This window comes from Toxotes jaculatrix, chromosome 14 (genome assembly GCF_017976425.1).
Source record: "Toxotes jaculatrix isolate fToxJac2 chromosome 14, fToxJac2.pri, whole genome shotgun sequence".
Classification (NCBI taxonomy): Eukaryota; Metazoa; Chordata; class Actinopteri; family Toxotidae; genus Toxotes; species Toxotes jaculatrix.
In genome coordinates this window covers 11,507,562-11,525,000 of record NC_054407.1, presented here as the reverse complement: position 1 = coordinate 11,525,000, position 17,439 = coordinate 11,507,562, and the positions used below count along the sequence as shown (strand labels likewise).

At 42.9% G+C, this 17,439-nt stretch overlaps 1 protein-coding gene across 1 annotated transcript in view; it reads left to right on the top strand.

Annotated features, from left to right (window-relative positions):
- The window catches only part of LOC121193189 (leucine-rich repeat and immunoglobulin-like domain-containing nogo receptor-interacting protein 3), a 29,596-nt gene extending 19,175 nt beyond the window's left edge, over window positions 1-10,421 (top strand). The window contains exons 2-4 of the mRNA XM_041055386.1: window positions 7,530-8,139; window positions 8,267-9,010; window positions 9,217-10,421. Coding sequence (XP_040911320.1) covers window positions 7,585-8,139; window positions 8,267-9,010; window positions 9,217-9,786 — 1,869 coding nt within the window. The 5' untranslated portion in view covers window positions 7,530-7,584 and the 3' untranslated portion in view covers window positions 9,787-10,421. The remainder of the gene's footprint in view (window positions 1-7,529; window positions 8,140-8,266; window positions 9,011-9,216) is intronic.
- Window positions 10,422-17,439: the final 7,018 nt, after the last annotated feature.

Genomic DNA, 17,439 nt, shown 5'->3' with positions numbered 1-17,439 from the left:
CCTTAGTAACTGAGTGTAGGTAACTGAGTGTAGAACAGGACAGATAAACTATATATAGTTCAGTAAATTGCCAGCATGTTTTATGGATTAGCTGCTTGTGACTAATCACTTTCAGTAACTTCTGCTGCACTGAGTGAAACTGATACAGACTAAAGCTATCAGTGTCATGGGATTTGCCAGTCAGACTCCCTGCTGTGCCCGGCGCCCCTCGCTGAGGTCTCAGTGTTGGTAAAGTTCAAAGTGAAAACATGACACACACGCACGCGCACAGACACGCACGGATGAAACGACCTTTTGGGCTCGTCTCCCTTCTAATCCACTTAACGTTGTCTACTTCCTGCCCACACACCAGCCCAGACAGCTCCTGTCTGAATTCAGGGACATTTATAGTATCTGTGTGTGTGTGTGTGTGTGTGTGTGTGTGTGTGTGTGTGTGTGTGTGTGTGTGTGTGTGTGTGTGTGTGTGTGTGTGTGTGTGTGTGTGTGTGTGTGTTGGGACATTATTCAACAAACAGTCGTTCCAACATTAAAATTATTTTTAGCATGATGAAAGTTTTTGGGGGCGTGACGTTTGTTGGAGAAGTTGTCTGAGAACCGGGAGAGGTTCTTTCCCTCGCTAATGAACAAGCAGCACATGTATTTTTATTTTTTTTATGGTTTGTTTCGTGAGGTTTTATCTTAGCTTGTTTTAGCTTTTGTTTGTTGTGTTGTTGCTCCTCTGTGGCTGTGCATGATGTTCATTTTCAGTGTGATTCTGGCTGACTTTGATGCCGGCAGAGAACTGAGGCTGGAGCTTGGCTGCCTCAGCTCGTGCCACTTTTTACTAACTAACTCTCAGTACTGGTAGCGTCTCACTCTGCTGTGCTTCTCAGGAAAGATGCAGACACACATCAGCTCAGAGAAGTCACAGAGATCTGTGAAGTATTTTGGGGATCACCCTGTTAGAGAGGAGACAGTACAGTAGGATGCTGCATGAGTCAGAAAGCGTCTCTCGTTTGGTGAAACATCATCCCCTGTATGAGGAGACAGTCATCAACAGAGAAGTGATACTTCCCCAAAGGATGATGAAGCATGTGTGTGTATTTGGTTAGGTGTGTGCGTGCATGTGTGTGTGTGTGTGTGTGTGTGTGTGTGTGTGTGTGTGTGTGTGTGTGTGTGTGTGTGTGTGTGTGTGTGTGTGTGTGTGTGTGCTGTAAGCCTCTTGCTGTGCTGAGGACTCATGTTGTCAGGAGTATATGAGAGGATTGAGACTGACAGTGTGGATATGGTACCTTACATCCTCAGCTCAACAGCTTGTCTATTGTGTGTGTGTGCATGTGTGTGTGTGTGACATGGGCCCATATTTATCAGCCCTATGAGAATTACAGTTACAGTGTTTTAAAGAGCCACTTTCTAGTAAATTTATCAATCAACTTACGGCAGCATTTCAGGGAAACATTTAAAGAGTAACTTAGCACCAGATACCAGGCTGATATCACAGTGTCCTGGAGTACACTTTTACATCAGTGCAGCAAGGTGAGAACATGATTTTCAGGGGGTGTGAAGTTGCTGGGTAAGAGCAGCTTTCAAGTGATCACATCTGTCACATCGCAGTCACATATACACAAGGATGTACCTTTCATCTGCCCCCACCTGTATATTCTTCTAAAGAATGACTATATTTTATGCAGTGAGGATTATTCTGCAAAAGTATATAAGCATAATATATAAATATGGATTGATAAATAGGAATTAAGCAATGGGAAATTTAGTTCCACACTTTCAAGTGCAGACAATGAAGATCCATGGAAAATGACTGGATACAAAAGAGCTTTATTCTAGTTAATATGTCAAACTTGTTAGCAAACAGTTGCCTATTTCCATGTCCAGCAGTTACAAAGCAACAACATCACTCATTTGGAGACATGTTTTTGGCCACTTGATGAATGTAAGTCCAATAATTACTCTTCTTTTAGCTCTTTTTTCGGTCGCTACCAACTCCTGAGGGATATATCTGTGTCATTAGCTGCTAAACGGTCCACTATGTTCACCAGATTGTCACTGTGTTTCTCTGCTGTTTGGTGTTTAGCAGCGAAGTAGACAGTAATGAGCAGTGAGAGTGAACCAAAAAAGGGAAGCAGCAGGCCGGGCCACTGAAGCTCCATAAAGCCGAAGAACTCTGCAGATTTAGGTGATAATTCTCTGTAGGTTCATCACCACGAGCAACCATGTTCATAGTGTCACACTGTTTTCACATTCACTTCGCACAGTTATCGCATCACTTTTGGTAGATTGTTAAATACAGGCCTTGGTGGGTATAAAGTTTAGAACTCCAACAGATCTCATATAAATTGATCTTGTCATGTATGTAGTTCTGTAATCATATTTTCTTTGAATAATGTAAGAATCTTTCCAATACACCTGAAAGAGGGAACACTGGGAACAAGTGAAATGATTTCAACCCAAAGTCAGAATGTAGGTTTTGAAGGCTGAATGTGAGACCAAATAACTTGTCGAAATTGGTGCTGTTGTTTTTTTTTTTTTAACTATGAGTTTACATTTTTGAATCATTAATTATTTAAATGCCATATACTGCAATGTGCTGTCTAATGAAACTATACTGCAGCAGTCAAGTCAAAGGTTTGTGTTTTTGTCTCCAATCAGCTAAAGGTCAGACCAGGCAGCATGTCAGTCTAAATCAGTTCACACTCATTGCCTCACTGACTCAGAGTTCTTAGAGGAGGAAGAGGGTGAAGCTACAGTAGGATTGCATGGCACCAAGCACCGTCATGAGTATCATATCTCTTTGCAAACTCAGAACAACTGCAGTGTCCTTCACATAGCACACTGCAGCTCACTGAACTGATGTCAGCTCGCAGAATGGTCTCACCAAGTGGCGTATGAACAACACAGCAGTTTCCTTAAGCCATTTTGCGTGTTATCACTGCGTGTTTTTTGCGTTTCGCGTGTCATTTCGCACCACTTCACTTCTCTGCTGACTAACCCATAACCCTAACCTTAACCAAAATTAAATCAAATCAAATGAGACATGAAAATGCGTAGATATTACACCTGAAATGTCCCTAAAGGCAGCATGTTATTAAGAAATATTATGTTTACTTTGTGAGTCTGTGGTTTATGGTCATATCATAGTTGTTTGTCACTTGGTATTGCTGCAACAATGTTCATGATGCATGCAAGTGACCAAAAGTTTGTGAAAGTATTCATATTCTTTTTATTCGTTCTTTTACAGTTTTTTTAATTCTTAAATGATCTTTGTGTTCCCCCTCCAGGCGTCCTACACATCATCGCTGTGGGGATCCTGCTCCGTGGAGCTGTTCCCAGGGCTTCTGCCGTGTTTTTCCCCATTATCATTTTTGTCATTATCATTATTGGTTTTGATTTTTCACCTACTAGATGACGAGGAAATTGTGAATCCTTGAGACTTAAACTAAGATTAGAAGGGACACAAAAAAAAACTTGATTTGACTTTTCAGACCTACAATATTTGCTTGAAATTTGTCATAGATTAATATGGCCTAACTTAAAATGTACAGACTTTAAGAAAGTCATAAAAGACATTTCTTGGGATTTGAAGTAATTTACTACAGCTGGCTGCTCCTCTTCACATTCCCATTGCCACCCCCCCTTTCAATGCAGCTGTACCAAAGAGCTGCTAAGTTGTATTCCACACTTGACTTGGGCTTAAAAGGGAGTGACTAAGCACAGATTTAATACTGGACTTATAGCTTCTTAGCAATGGAAAGTCCAAACTGTCAGCTTTCCTCTGGAAGCAAAAACGTCAAATTTGCACCTCAGTTTGTTTACAACAATAAAATGTAAAAGCTTTCTCTAATAACCTGCTGACAGCTCGACTGCTCCTACATCCCTGATGCTAAATTGTGTCTCTTTGAGAGGTTTTTATTGAGAATGTGTATGAGTGTGTGTGTTTGTATATGTGAGTGTGTGTGAGTGAGAAAGGGGGAGAGAGAGAGAGAGAGAGCGAGAGAGAGAGAGAGAGAGAGAGAGAGAGAGAGAGAGAGAAAGCCAGACAAAGCTTAGGAAGGCAGGATACTAGGGTTGAGGAGATCCACGCTCTGCTGGCCAAATATAAAGGCTTATAAAGGCTACCAGTCAGCATGGATGACCTATTTACAGTCAGACACACTGCCTCACAAACACACAAATACACACCAGACAATGTCCGCAACCTTATTTTTCTCCACAGTTATTTGGGAAGCATCTTTTCTTGGCAGCATTGTTTTTAATCAGACTAACCGGACCATATGAATCAGAAACAACGGGTGTTTGAGACATCTGGCCGTGGTCATCAGTGCTGGATGATGAATATGTAGCTGGGCAGGGATGTTGTTCCCCAACATCTGTTCATTAGTGTCAGCTTTCTAAAATTTTGTTATTTTTAGCTTCTGGACTGATTTTCCTCCCATTCTTTTTACATTTTCTCTGAGGACAGCTGGCCTGTAGCAGACTCTGCCTTCCTCTATGTCTGGATAGTTGTAGGCTTTGCCACTGCTGTCGCCTTAACATCTGGCCGATGTTAATTTATGGATTTGGGGACTCCTGCTGTGATTTTGTGTGTGTCGGCTGTCCAGGTGTAGGAACATGCTGCAAGTCTAACCCTGCGCTCTTTAATCTGGGAGCTGTTAGATCCACAAAAAACACATGCCGCTGATGAAACTACCACCTGCAACTATATTGGAAAAACCCATCCTCGATATTTGGCATGGGAGTGAAAGTAAAGGTGTATATTTATTCGCCTGGTTACTGAATGATGCCCAGATTCCTCTGGGTCTCTGTGTTTGATGAAGTGTGTGCATGTGTGTGTGTGTTTTAAGGATCCCCGCCTGTCCTTGAGTCAAACAGTGAGGACCTTGTCTGCCTCAACGATGTCAGCTCACTGATTCATGCTGTGACTCTGCCACTGACCCATAGGATGACTCTCAGGGGGTTGTGGAGACAGGCTGCATCCATCACGCTGCCTAAGAGCTGGGCAGATGTGCATTGACACTCAAACACACACACACAAAGACACTACATACACTAAAAAGAAGTCCAAGATTTTATAGCCATGCTAGCAGCCTAAGCACAGCAGCACTTTGAGCTAAATGCTAATGTCAGCATGTTAACAAGCTCACAGTGAGAATGCTGGCATGCTGTTGTTCAGCAGTTATGTCCTTATCATCTAATTTTATCATCTTAGCACACTAACATTTACAAATAAGCAATTAACACAAACTACAATTGAGGCTAGTTGGAACATCATTTTTTTTGCGTTTGGTCATAAACCAATGCACCGATAAAGAGAAAGTTTGACCTGAAGAGGGTGCTAGATGAAAGCAAATCAGGTTATCATCAAACTTGTGAGGATTTATCTTCTGGACACAAAATTTGGTGTTAATCCACTGAGTAGATGTTGAGGTATTTTACTGTATAAGTGAAAAGTTTGACCTCTGGATGGCATTGGAAGACAAATCTGTTTGCCTTCAAGGGACCCCAAATATATCTTGGCAAACCGTCCAATAGTTGCTGGGATATTAAATTCTAAATCACAAATGTCAACCTGATTGTGGCACTAGAGAAAAAATCTGAGAATTACTAAAGCCATTCGAATTCATCCTCAGGGAGCCATGAATGTCTGTACATAATTTCATGGCAATCCCTGAAATAGCTGTGAAGATATTTCAGTCTGGACCAAAGCGGTGGACCAGCAGACAGACAGACCGACTGACCAACATCATCACGTCACCGCCAGAAAAAATTATCCAGATGGTGCAGGCACCCGGACACAAATTTTGTTTGATTTCGTCTTATGAATAGCTCGTTATTTCAGAACATCTGTATACTCATGTTTGTTTTTCAGATCTCTCTGTTCCTCTCCTGGGCTCTATTCCACAGAGACACTGAGGTTTGCTTCTCTGTTGTTGTGGTCATGGTGAGTTGTTGCTGGTTGACAGTGCGAGGCTGAGTTGTTGCAGAGAAATGGGTCAGTTTGTGCAGCAGTCTGCACAGCAGCCTCTCTGTGCCTGTGCTTTGTCTCCCAGCGGAAGGAAAAATTGTGCCAGATTTCAACCAGATCCTTCAGATACAGGATCTGTAAACAGTGTTTTCCAGGCCTGTCGAAAATTGTGGAACTTATCCACCCTGAGGCTTAGTAGATGAGACACAATCTCTGGAGGGTTTACTGCAGTTTGTGTGTTGTCATGTGTGAAAATGTGTGCAAAGAATTTATGTCTGCCATCATTTAAATTTAGCTTAAATCCCATTTCATCCTGTTTGATCCCATTGATGTGAACGCATTGAAACAGTCAGATATGATTAGGCATTCAAGAGGCTGTTTTCTAAATCCAACTTGCTAGAAGGAGACTTGAGGTGAGACCCAAAGCAACGAGGGAAAACTGGTGACTTTTGGCTCTTTTAACTATGTGACTCGCCCTCTGAACACTGCCCATTAAGCACAAACCAACCCATATATTATTAATCTGCTTGGCTCTTCCTGCTTCAACTGCCAGCATCAGAGTGCATTTGAACATGATAGTCCCTGGTGATGATGATATATTCTCTCTCATTTCCACTTCTTCTGAAAAACAAACATCCAAGCAAATAGACAAGAGTTTAACTGGGGTTTCTGGTGAGCGGTTTGTGTCTGAAAGCAAAAAAAACCAACTTCTTATTTCCACTCTTTCTGATTAAGCAGCATTCTCCTGGAGTATAAAAGTATTCCTACCATTTCCTGCTAACTGGATGGACACCGAGTTGTGTTCCAGATCTAATGCCAGGTGCTCTTTGACTGTCTCTGAGTTGAAAACAGTGTGTGGGAGAGATGACAGGTTGCCTGAAGGAATGTTAAACACAAGTGATTCATCTCATCTTCGTGCAAGGAGGACCAAAACGATTTTTAATTCATACCCAGCAAAATGCCACATCCTACGCACACACGCATCAGCACATACCTGATCAAACACATAATATGACTTGAGCACACAGTGATTCAATCACCTATTTCTCCTCGCACTTCATGGGCACGGCGTGCACGGCTTCTGGGCATATTGTGATTGTTGAGGAGCTCAGTCTGTGTTTATGCGTCGTGATAATAAATTCATTGTGTTTGTCAAAATGGAGCAGGCAGTCTCAGCGCTGCAAGGAGAGCAGAGGATATGCAACATGCATGAATTCAGCTGAAGCAAGAAGCTCCCGGTGTCCCAGTTCTCCAACTGAAACCATAGATGAATTAGTGAAAAGACAAATTATCTTAAATATCTTAAACAGATCAGTGTTCCAGCAATGGGGTCTTGTCAGTTGTATTTTATTGGTGTGTCATGATATGTCTCAAATCTCCACAGCTTTCAGTACAATATTACTTAAACTGCAGGACGCATAGATAATTTACAGCCATGTAGATGTAATTTTTATGAGCCTGGGAGAAGATGGATAATAGGCACCATCTTTCTTTCGCACATCCTCTTCATGTCTTTACTCACAGCTTTCTATTTCTCTGCTCTGTTTCCACTGTGTCTCTGTCTTCCCTGCAGGTGTATGGTGTACTGACCCTGCCTGTGACAGGCGAGGAGTCAGAGGACCAGGGCCATGATTGGCTCTCCTGGCCCTGGTGGGCGTGCCTTAGTGCCATGGCCGAGGGTGTGGCGATGGGTCCTGGCTGCTTCTCTGGTTGGCATGATGACTTTGATGCTACCAGGAAGTAGCCAGGCCTGTCCGCCACGGTGCGAGTGCTCGGCTCAGCTGAGGTCGGTGTCGTGTCAGCGGCGACGGCTCACCAACATCCCAGAGGGCATTCCCACAGAGACACAGCTCCTGGACCTCAGCAAGAACCGGCTCCGCTGGGTGCAAGCAGGTGACCTGGCACCCTACCCACGGCTAGAGGAAGTGGACTTTAGTGAGAACCTCATCGCCACATTAGAGCCAAATGCCTTTGCCACACTCCAGAGTCTTAAAGTGCTGAAGTTAAGGGGAAACCAGCTGAAGTTAGTGCCCATGGGGGCCTTCGCCAAACTGGGCAATCTGACCAGCCTGGACCTGAGTGAGAACAAGATGGTGATTTTATTGGACTACACCTTCCAGGATCTGAGGAGTCTGAAACATCTGGAGGTGGGAGACAACGACCTGGTTTACATATCCCACAAGGTAAGCTCTCCAGTATCTTGTCAGTACGTGACTATTTTACTAATGAAAAACTGGATGGAATAACATTTAATTTATTAAAAAAAACTTGCACATTCACATTAGCTTCCCTCTGTGCTGTATTTTTCAGGCATTCTCAGGGCTGCTGGGGCTGGAGGATCTCACAATAGAGCGCTGCAACCTGACATCCATCGCTGGCCAAACACTGTCCTATCTCCGCAGCTTGGTCACTCTTCGCCTCCGTCACCTCAGCATCACTGCCCTGGAGGACCAGAACTTCCGCAAACTCTCAAATCTGCGGGGTCTGGACATCGATCATTGGCCGTACCTAGAGTACATCTCCCCTCTTAGTTTCCAGGGCTTGGACCTCCACTGGCTCTCCATCACCAACACCAACATCACCTCTGTCCCCTCTGCCTCCTTCAAGAACCTGGTGCACCTCACGCACCTCAACTTGTCCTACAATCCCATCACAACACTAGAGCCCTGGGCTTTCAAGGACCTGCTGAGGCTTAAGGAGCTCATCATGGTAAGCACAGGGTTGATGACGGTAGAGCCCCATGCCCTTGGAGGCCTCCGACAGATTCGAGTCCTCAACTTCTCTTCCAACGACCTTCAGACTCTGGAAGAGGGCTCCTTCCACTCTGTCAACAGTCTGGAGACCCTCAGAGTGGATGGGAACCCCCTGATGTGTGACTGCCGTCTGTTGTGGATCCTGCAGAGACGCAGGACCCTCAACTTTGACGGCAAAGTGCCGGTGTGTGCCGGGCCAGTGGAGGTGCAAGGGGTCAGCCTCAGCACCTTCACAGATTCTGCACTCTTTGACCACTTTACATGCCAGAAACCTAAGATTCGCAACCGTAAGCTGCAACAGGTAATGACGATGATCATATTTAGGTTCAATACTCAGTATAAAATAAATAAATGCTAATGGTTTGATGTCTGAGGTCATGCTAATGGCTTCTACAAGCACAAAAATAATTTTGTAACAACCAGATTTTGCTGTGTGTACATCCTACTGTCTTTTCTGACTGTCCTGCATTTATTAGTCCATGCACTCCTTTCCTCCACCTCCCACAGGTGATTGCTCGTGAAGGCCAGCCTGTGAGTTTTCTGTGTCGGGCTGAAGGAGAACCTGCACCTGCTATTGTCTGGATTTCTCCACAGCGCAGACGGATCACAGCTAAGAGTTCAGGACGTATTACTGTTCTCCCTAGTGGCACCTTAGAGATCCGCTACGCCCAGCTTACTGACAGCGGAACATACATTTGCATTGCCAGTAACGCTGGAGGCAATGACACCTACTTTGCCACACTCACAGTGCGTGGCCAGCCACTAGATGCCGCCTCAGCCTTCTTTCTTAACCGCTCGCTGTACAGTGGCGAGTTGTTCAACGACACAAATCTGAACAGCACACGTGTTTTCCTCAAGTTCACCTTGGACCTGACCACAATCTTGGTCTCCACGGCAATGGGTTGCATCACATTCCTGGGGGTGGTCCTCTTCTGTTTCCTGCTGTTGTTCGTGTGGAGCCGGGGACGCGGCCAACGCAAGAACAACTTCACAGTTGAGTACTCTTTCAGGAAATCTGAACCCGCCACTGGAGGCTCCTCAGGAGGGACCAGGAAGTTCAACATGAAGATGATATGAAACAACGCAGCCAGGGGTCCCTCGGGGGAGGCATGAGCACGTCCCAAAAACGTGTTTGACACACACAAACGCACACAGCCACTGACTCGCAAAGAAGTTTGAAAGCACAAAATAAGTTCTCGTCTATGGCTCCATTCAAAATTGAATGCCCACATCAAAACCAGAGCCATGACTTGATTTGGTTAGATTTGTGAATGAAAACAAAATGACCCTGCTCTCTCTGTTTCTCAGTGGTTTTATTCAGCATGTGGTGAAAAACATGTTTGAATGATACTGTAAGAAACCACAGTATTGATAGATTTGAAAGAGCTGCTTGTCATCCATGCTTGATAAGAATAAGAGTTAAGAATTATAGGAGATACGTTGTGAATTGGCATGATTACTGAGCTGTCGAGTTCTGGTAGTCCTGTCTCTCGGTTACATTAATGAGAAAATGAAAAAGATTTCCTTTTCATTAAAATTTCCCTTTTGCTGTGTTCTGTGCAGTCGGGGATTTTAAGAAAAATGTAATTCGACGAGGCCTGGCTACCATCCATTTATAGAATCTGTAGCTATGCTCTTAGAAAGTCTGCCTTGTTAAGAATCATGCATGTAGAGTTGCAGTTGAGAGTTAAGTTGTAAATTTATACCTCAAAATAAAACAAATGGTTTTGGAAGAAAATTTGAATATGTTTTCTATAGCACAATTAGTATAACAGCCGTCTTTATCAATTCTGACCACAGTTGAACAGTGAGGATGATTATATTGGGTCAAACACTTCATCAGCATTACCATATCATTGGTTTTAATAAATAAAAGCTTAGTGGATGCAGAATAAGATTTAAATATAATATAAAATAAGAAGGAATGGATCTGGATCAGTCACATAAATGACAAAAAAAAAACGACAAAACATGATTGGCTTTCTCGTTGTGAGATTTTGCGACAACTTTAGCTGTGTGAGTTTGGGGCGAGCACACTAGCCGTGAGCTGCTGTGGCTGCCCGTGGCCAGGAGGGTTTGGTTAGGAAGTCAAGCCCACTGGACACGGGCACCTATGGTAGCCATAGCAACCAGCACAAGAGAGGGCTGGACGGGGCTGGCGGCCACAGAAGGATTACTCAGTGGAACGGGAGTGAAGGAAGAAGTCAGCTTGACCTCTGATTCCCCCCTCCTAGATCACAAGCCGCGTTCATGCTCTTTCATCAACAGGAGAGGGACGACCCACTGGCCCCCGCCCCCTGTCCCTGCCCTCTGCTGTGTTGGTAGATGCCTGACCTTCCCAGTGCTGCCAGGGGGGAGCAGCCTGGAGAGTTGGGTCATACTCAGAGGCAAACAGAGGACACACAGCAACACTTGTGGAGGTGTTCACATAAACATCTACACACTAGCTGTGGAAAACACACATAGCAACACACAAATTGCACCTTTTCTCAGGAAAAGCGAAATAACTAGCCAACAGAGTGAGTGTAACCACACATACTTACTCTGTTAAAATATTACATTCCAGCAATACTGTATGTAGAACCATGAAGCCAAAATTCATTCTCAGAGGGAGAACTGATGTAAATTTGTGAGTGAAGAAACAAAGCCATAGTATCTGTAGGTTGTTTTTTTATACAGTAGTTTGTGCATGATTCAGTTATATAATAATAATTATTGCCACTGCCATCTTACAATCTGTCGTGATGATCACAAGACCATCTGCTGTCGTTGAGCTTGCATAAAGTTGCACCCCATAACACACATGCGCACACACGCACACACAGGTTATCTGAATTTGTAGGAACAACAATCACAATTACACATGAATAAACATGCAAATTGACAATGCACCATAGCCATCACAAAATGTGATGCTGACTGCTCTCTCTCTGCCTCTGAGACGGTCGGTGTGCAAATGTCTCTGCCCCCCTAGCCCAGTGCATCCCCCCTCCTCACCCCCACCCCCCCCATACACCCCCACTGGGTCCTCCTTTGGGAGGGGTCCCTGGCTGGAGACCGAGGATTCAAATGTAAATGAAGTCGTGTTAACCCTACCCACGCCATGTGCATCGTATAGTGGAGAGTAGTACTGTGGTTTTAAATACAAAAAAAATGTCAAAAAACTTTCTTTGAAGTGTTCTGTTGCTTCTCCGTGACCTTTTGACTGTTTACCCTTTTAAAGTTCCTCGTCCTCCATGTGGGACTGTTCTGTTCTCAAGACTCAATAAAACTGACTTACACTAGACAGTGCCCGTTCGCATCTCTGTGGGCATTTCAGCTGAAACCAGGCAGAGCAATGTTAAGACAAAAGCTCTAATGTAAAGCTGTGGTTGCTAATGTAGTGTCACAAGTTAAATTGGAGTATAATATAACAAAATCCTAGTTCCATTTGGGACTGACTTAAGTTTAAAGTGTTATTTTACCCCTAAAACAGTTTTTAGGAAGTTATTTTAAAACTTGTGATACTACAGTGGACAGGGCTACAGATGTTTTATGTAGCAGCCTATTTACACATTGTTTTACACACTGTTTTAAGGTAGTTTGAAACTATTTAGTAGTAGTGATAACTTGAAAAGACATTACACACAACTAACTTGTCAACTAAAAATGTTAAATTACATTCCACCAAAACACATTTCACATTGAGTACATTTCAAAACATTATCTCAACAATATTAATTGACAGTGGTTAAGTTAAAGTCTATTAGCATGTGCAGCATAGAGGTTGCAAATAGACATTGCTTCACTTTATTCATGCTACAAAAATAAAAACGTTGTGAATCACTGATCTAAAATACACCCACAATAATGTGTAAATACAAGCTCATGGTTTAGAAATAATTTGCCGCAGGTATGAAAGGACCTCAAACTCTCAAAACTTTAGCAAAATATATCCTGCAAACTCCTTTTTGTCCCTTGTGAGGAATGATGAAACCCCGGCTTCTGTGTCAGGATGAATAACTGAACAGCTGTTAAAGATTCATGAGGCCGAATGAGAATAGAGTAACAAATTGGCCTGGTTTTTTTACACAGCTTTTAACGGTGTCAGCGACCATTTTGGCTTACACGGTGTTGAGAACAGGACATTGCCTTCATGGACATTTCCTCTCCCTGAGCCGACCTTTTGTCTTTCCATTCCCCGGTATTTCTCAGTGGAAACTAGGTTTAGAGGACAGTGAGAATGTCTGTAGTGATTGTTGATGGTGTTATTGTGTAAACATCAATCACAAATGTAAGCATAGATGAGGGTGTGTTTCATTTTATTATCTTCTTCTCCTTCTCACTCTCTTTACCGTCCTCCTCCCCTCTTTCTGTTCCCTGTCTTCTTAACATTTCCGACCCTCTTTGTCCCTGTTCACAGTATTAGGCTGGACTATGGTTGTGTGGTAGTAGACACGTGTTCTGTGTGGTCGATGAGTCAGTGTTGTCGTGTTATGATTTGTTGCTCCTTGTAATGCCATCAGAAATGGAGCAGTGATTGGATCGGTGGAGACAAAAGATGAAAGGGGTGACCCAGGTTCCTAAAAAAAAAAAAAAAGGAAAAAAACACAAAAAAAAATTGGTTCCCATTTCATGCCCTACCCATTCCTGGAAAAAAAAACATTTCTGGAACTTTCCCGCTCTGCACAGTGCCACTCTGGGATCTTTCTCTGGATATGAAAACCCATGGACTGTACTGTATGTATTTTCTCTGCTGATATCCTATCACACATTAACATTCAAATGTAGAAAGGGGGTCGGGCAGCGTTGGGTTGTTGTACAAATGTGAGCCTACACTTTCTGCCTGCTGTGGTTCACTGAGTAATTTTGACAGGAAAGCAATCCATTCATTGAAAACTGACATTTCAATGTTGGTCAGGGTTAGAAATAAGCACTTGCACCTATTCAATTTCCACTAGTCCTTGAAAGTTGGCGAAACTCATTTTGCTTCAAGTTGAACGCTGAAAAAAACCTGTCCTGTCCGCTCCAGCTTAAATTTCCTCCCGGAGGTCCATTATCAAAGGTTTTTGGATTATGTTAAACATTTTAATTGATATAATGAAGACTTTGCCAAATAATTCTTCAGCAGCTCTCCTCAAAGAAAAAGTGCCAGTATACACAGCTTTGCAGCCAAGCCATCGCCTCAGTCTGGCTGACAGACTCCCAGTGTTTGTAGATACCAGTGGAGCTGAGCCTGATTCATCTCCTCTGCCATGATTCTTGAGAAAGTAGGCTGAGTGATTCCCCCGCTCCCTCCCCTGGTCCGTCCTTGCCTCGGGTTGGTGTACTATAGTCTAGACGCCTCATTTACAATGGCTGCAGCAGTAACCTCACTATTAGCGATACCTACCACTGGGGATCTCTTCAAAGACGTGGACCAAAATAAGATAAACCCTAAGACTCTGATAATCATGGCTCCATTATCAGCCAAGCTTGAATTATTAATTTTTTTTGGCTTTTAACATTCCTCTCTTAAAGGGGGCTTTGTTTTTTTTACTATTTTGACAGTAAAAATTTTAGTCACACCTTTAAGGCTGCCCTTCTGCAGCCCTTGTCTCCTGTCATTTCCAACTCCATATTAGCTCTAAATGAATCCATCTCTTTCTCCAGATCCTACAGCTGCTGTTTTGATTGGATCAGACTTGAGTTGAATTATTAGAGCTGAGAGAAGCAGTAATGGGATGATGGAGAAATGAGCTCTGCTGATTGGGTGATTACTTGGCTTATTAGTCTCATTTCCATAACAGACCTCTCAGAAGAGGGTGTCATACAAATACTCAAGGCTGAGTTTGTGGTGATATTTTAACTCTTTACATGTCTGGTAAAGAGAAATATTGCCTATGGCAGGTTCAAGAGATGATAACGCAAACAGTCACATTCATGTATAATTGGACATGTAGCAGAGCATTGCTGAAGCATTGTTTAAAGCACCTTGGACAGATAACTGCTCCATCTTAACCTTGACCAGACAATTGCAAGTGCCCCCCTCCCTTTCTACGTGGCAATACTGACCCCCAGTGGTCAACATGAGTAAGGGCAACCAGTGGGACCATACAGTTGCCGCTGATGTACCAGTATTTTATGTGGTAGAAAAATAAACCAACAGCTCTGGGTCTCATACAGTGAAACACTAAAGAGAGCAAATTGACTGTTAGCCTCATAAGTCAGTGGTTCACTGATTTTCTTATAGCCATAGCGTGACCTCCTCTCCACTCTGTCTGGGGCAATGTTTTGCTCTCAGGCACCTGTGTGAGAAAAGGTGTTATCAGGACAGGCCTTCATCTGATCAAAAGCAAAAGTTCCTAGACCTGGTTTGTTGGGACTCAGTCTGTAGATTAGACAAATACTTTCTGATGCCCCCCCACCAGTCTCACCACCAACATAACAAACAATAACCAACTATGATAAAATATCACAGCATCCTTCTTTCTCTGTACATGACTGACAGCTGATCGGCAAATGATCAGCTTTCTCTCTAGAGAAAAAAAAACATTCTTTCTTGTGGTCTTAGCAGGTTTAATCTATGCATGCTTTTTGTATACAGTGATTGGTCTTGCCAAACTCTCACCTACACTCGTACGGAGAGCTATGGGTGCCATGGGACTGGTTGAAACAAAGTGCTGCAAGAGCAAGTGAGACCATTGAAATGTTTTGAATCTGGTACAAATCAAAGCCAGGGACAGTAAAATAAATCACCTGCACCTGCATTCACGAATATTTAAATATGTGCATCTTACAAAAGAGGCATTTGTTTACTTGGGATGATTGTACTTGTACACATACCTATCCACACACATAGGATCTGCTCAGATGTATAAGCTGTAGATAAAGCGATTGATATTCCAAGCAGGATGGTGGGACTGATCAATGCTGTATGGGGATAGGATTATTAATGGCATACTTACATTGATCTATCTTGAACCTTGTCACTCTCCCAGAATCCCCCCTGGAGTAGGAGGAGGCGTACAGTGCTCTTTTAGACCTGGTTGGCACTCATTCCTAGGTTTCCTTTTAAGACAATCTCGCTTTTCCTCTTTCAAGAACGAGATGGTGCCAGATTTCGACTTTATTCTCCAGGTCTGAGCCGATGTAACGTTCTCGCTTCTCCCACTCCTTGGAGGAAGCTGTCATTGGTAAAGCTCTGTATTTGTTGGAGTTCTCTAATGGGAAATTTCTCGATTTTGGCTGGGGTAAATGTATCTTCTCCCCTCTCTCTTTCTATGTCTCCCTCTCGTTTTCTCTCTGCCTACTGCTCTCTGTCGCTCTCTCTCTCTCTCTCTCTCTCTCTCTCTCTCTCTCTCTCTCTCTCTCTATCAACCTGGCACCGGCCTCGTTAAACATTTCAGAACATTTTTCATCGATCACACTTTGTTTTTGCACTAATACATATTTGTTCCTCTTTTACACGGTCGTTACTGACTTCTGAAACCTAGGAATGGGTGCTGAGCACTCCAATTAAATGCAGAGCTAAGACAAAGACAAGCTGTTCAGCTTGTCAAATTGAATGGTGTCAAATGGTTAATTATTAGAGCATATGACTGGCTCACAATAGCTACTGTTATACAGTAAGTACCAAATTTTGACTCTGCTCTTCTCTGGCTTTGCAAAAATCTGACTGTACCTGAATTGTCACATTTATGTTTTTGATGTGTGGATCCTTGGATGTGAAGAACAGAAACTGTACATATTAGGTCTATTAGCCATATCACGTCATCCAATCTGTAGACCTCCTTGCCATGTCTGACAGAGGAAAATGACTGTTGAACTGTAAATAGTGTAGGTATAGTAATATAGGATTTAACTGCTGCTTCTTTTCTCCAGGGATCACCCATGTTTTGCTCAGTCCCATGGCTGCTTGGTCTCAAAGGGAAGGATAAAACAATAATGTACTTGTCTATAAAATACATTTTTATTTCAATATATGTTTTATATACTGTCTGTCTTGTAAATTAACTCCTTTTTCGTCATAAAAGCATGATGTGACTCTGTCAGCTGTGTCCCGTGTCCCTCCTTGTCTGCTTGTGTCACCTGGTGTTCAAAAAAAATCGGCTAAAGCTCAGATAACAGTCAAAACCCTCACACACAAGCTACACTCAACATTAAATAAATGATATAAATAGTTATTTAAATAAATACACACAACATTCAAAGCTGCTATAATCAGTATTTTTTTATTAACAATGGAACATACTACTTGTATGTCAAAGGCTTTGCTTGTTTTGACAAACCCACAGAGACTTTTTAGTTGTCCCCACCTCTACTAAGGTTTATGATATCTTTCAGCTCTTTGTTTTTGCAGTGAGCTTAAATATATTATAAAACCACAGTACTGTTTTGGTTGAGCCTCACTTAGCCTTAGCACTGAGCCTTCTTATAGCATAATTTTAGGCCATAGGCAGCTGTCTTCACCCAAAAAGTGCTATAAAACAGACAGTTATCATGTAACTGGTAGACTAGTGGAGAATTTAGCAGCTAAAGAGCCAGATATTTTCCTCAGGAGTTGGTGTAGACCAAAAACATAGCGGAAAGAAGAGGGAATGTTGGACTTAAGTGTGAAGTGTGAAGGAGGCTAAGTGAGTACATAAAATATGGAGTATCCAAATGATGGAAAACAGCAGAGACGTTCTTTTAGGTTTCTGGTCAAAAATTTGATGGGAGGCGGGGCATTTAAAGGGTCACCGTGTTTTTAAATCTTAGTCTCCCAACAAA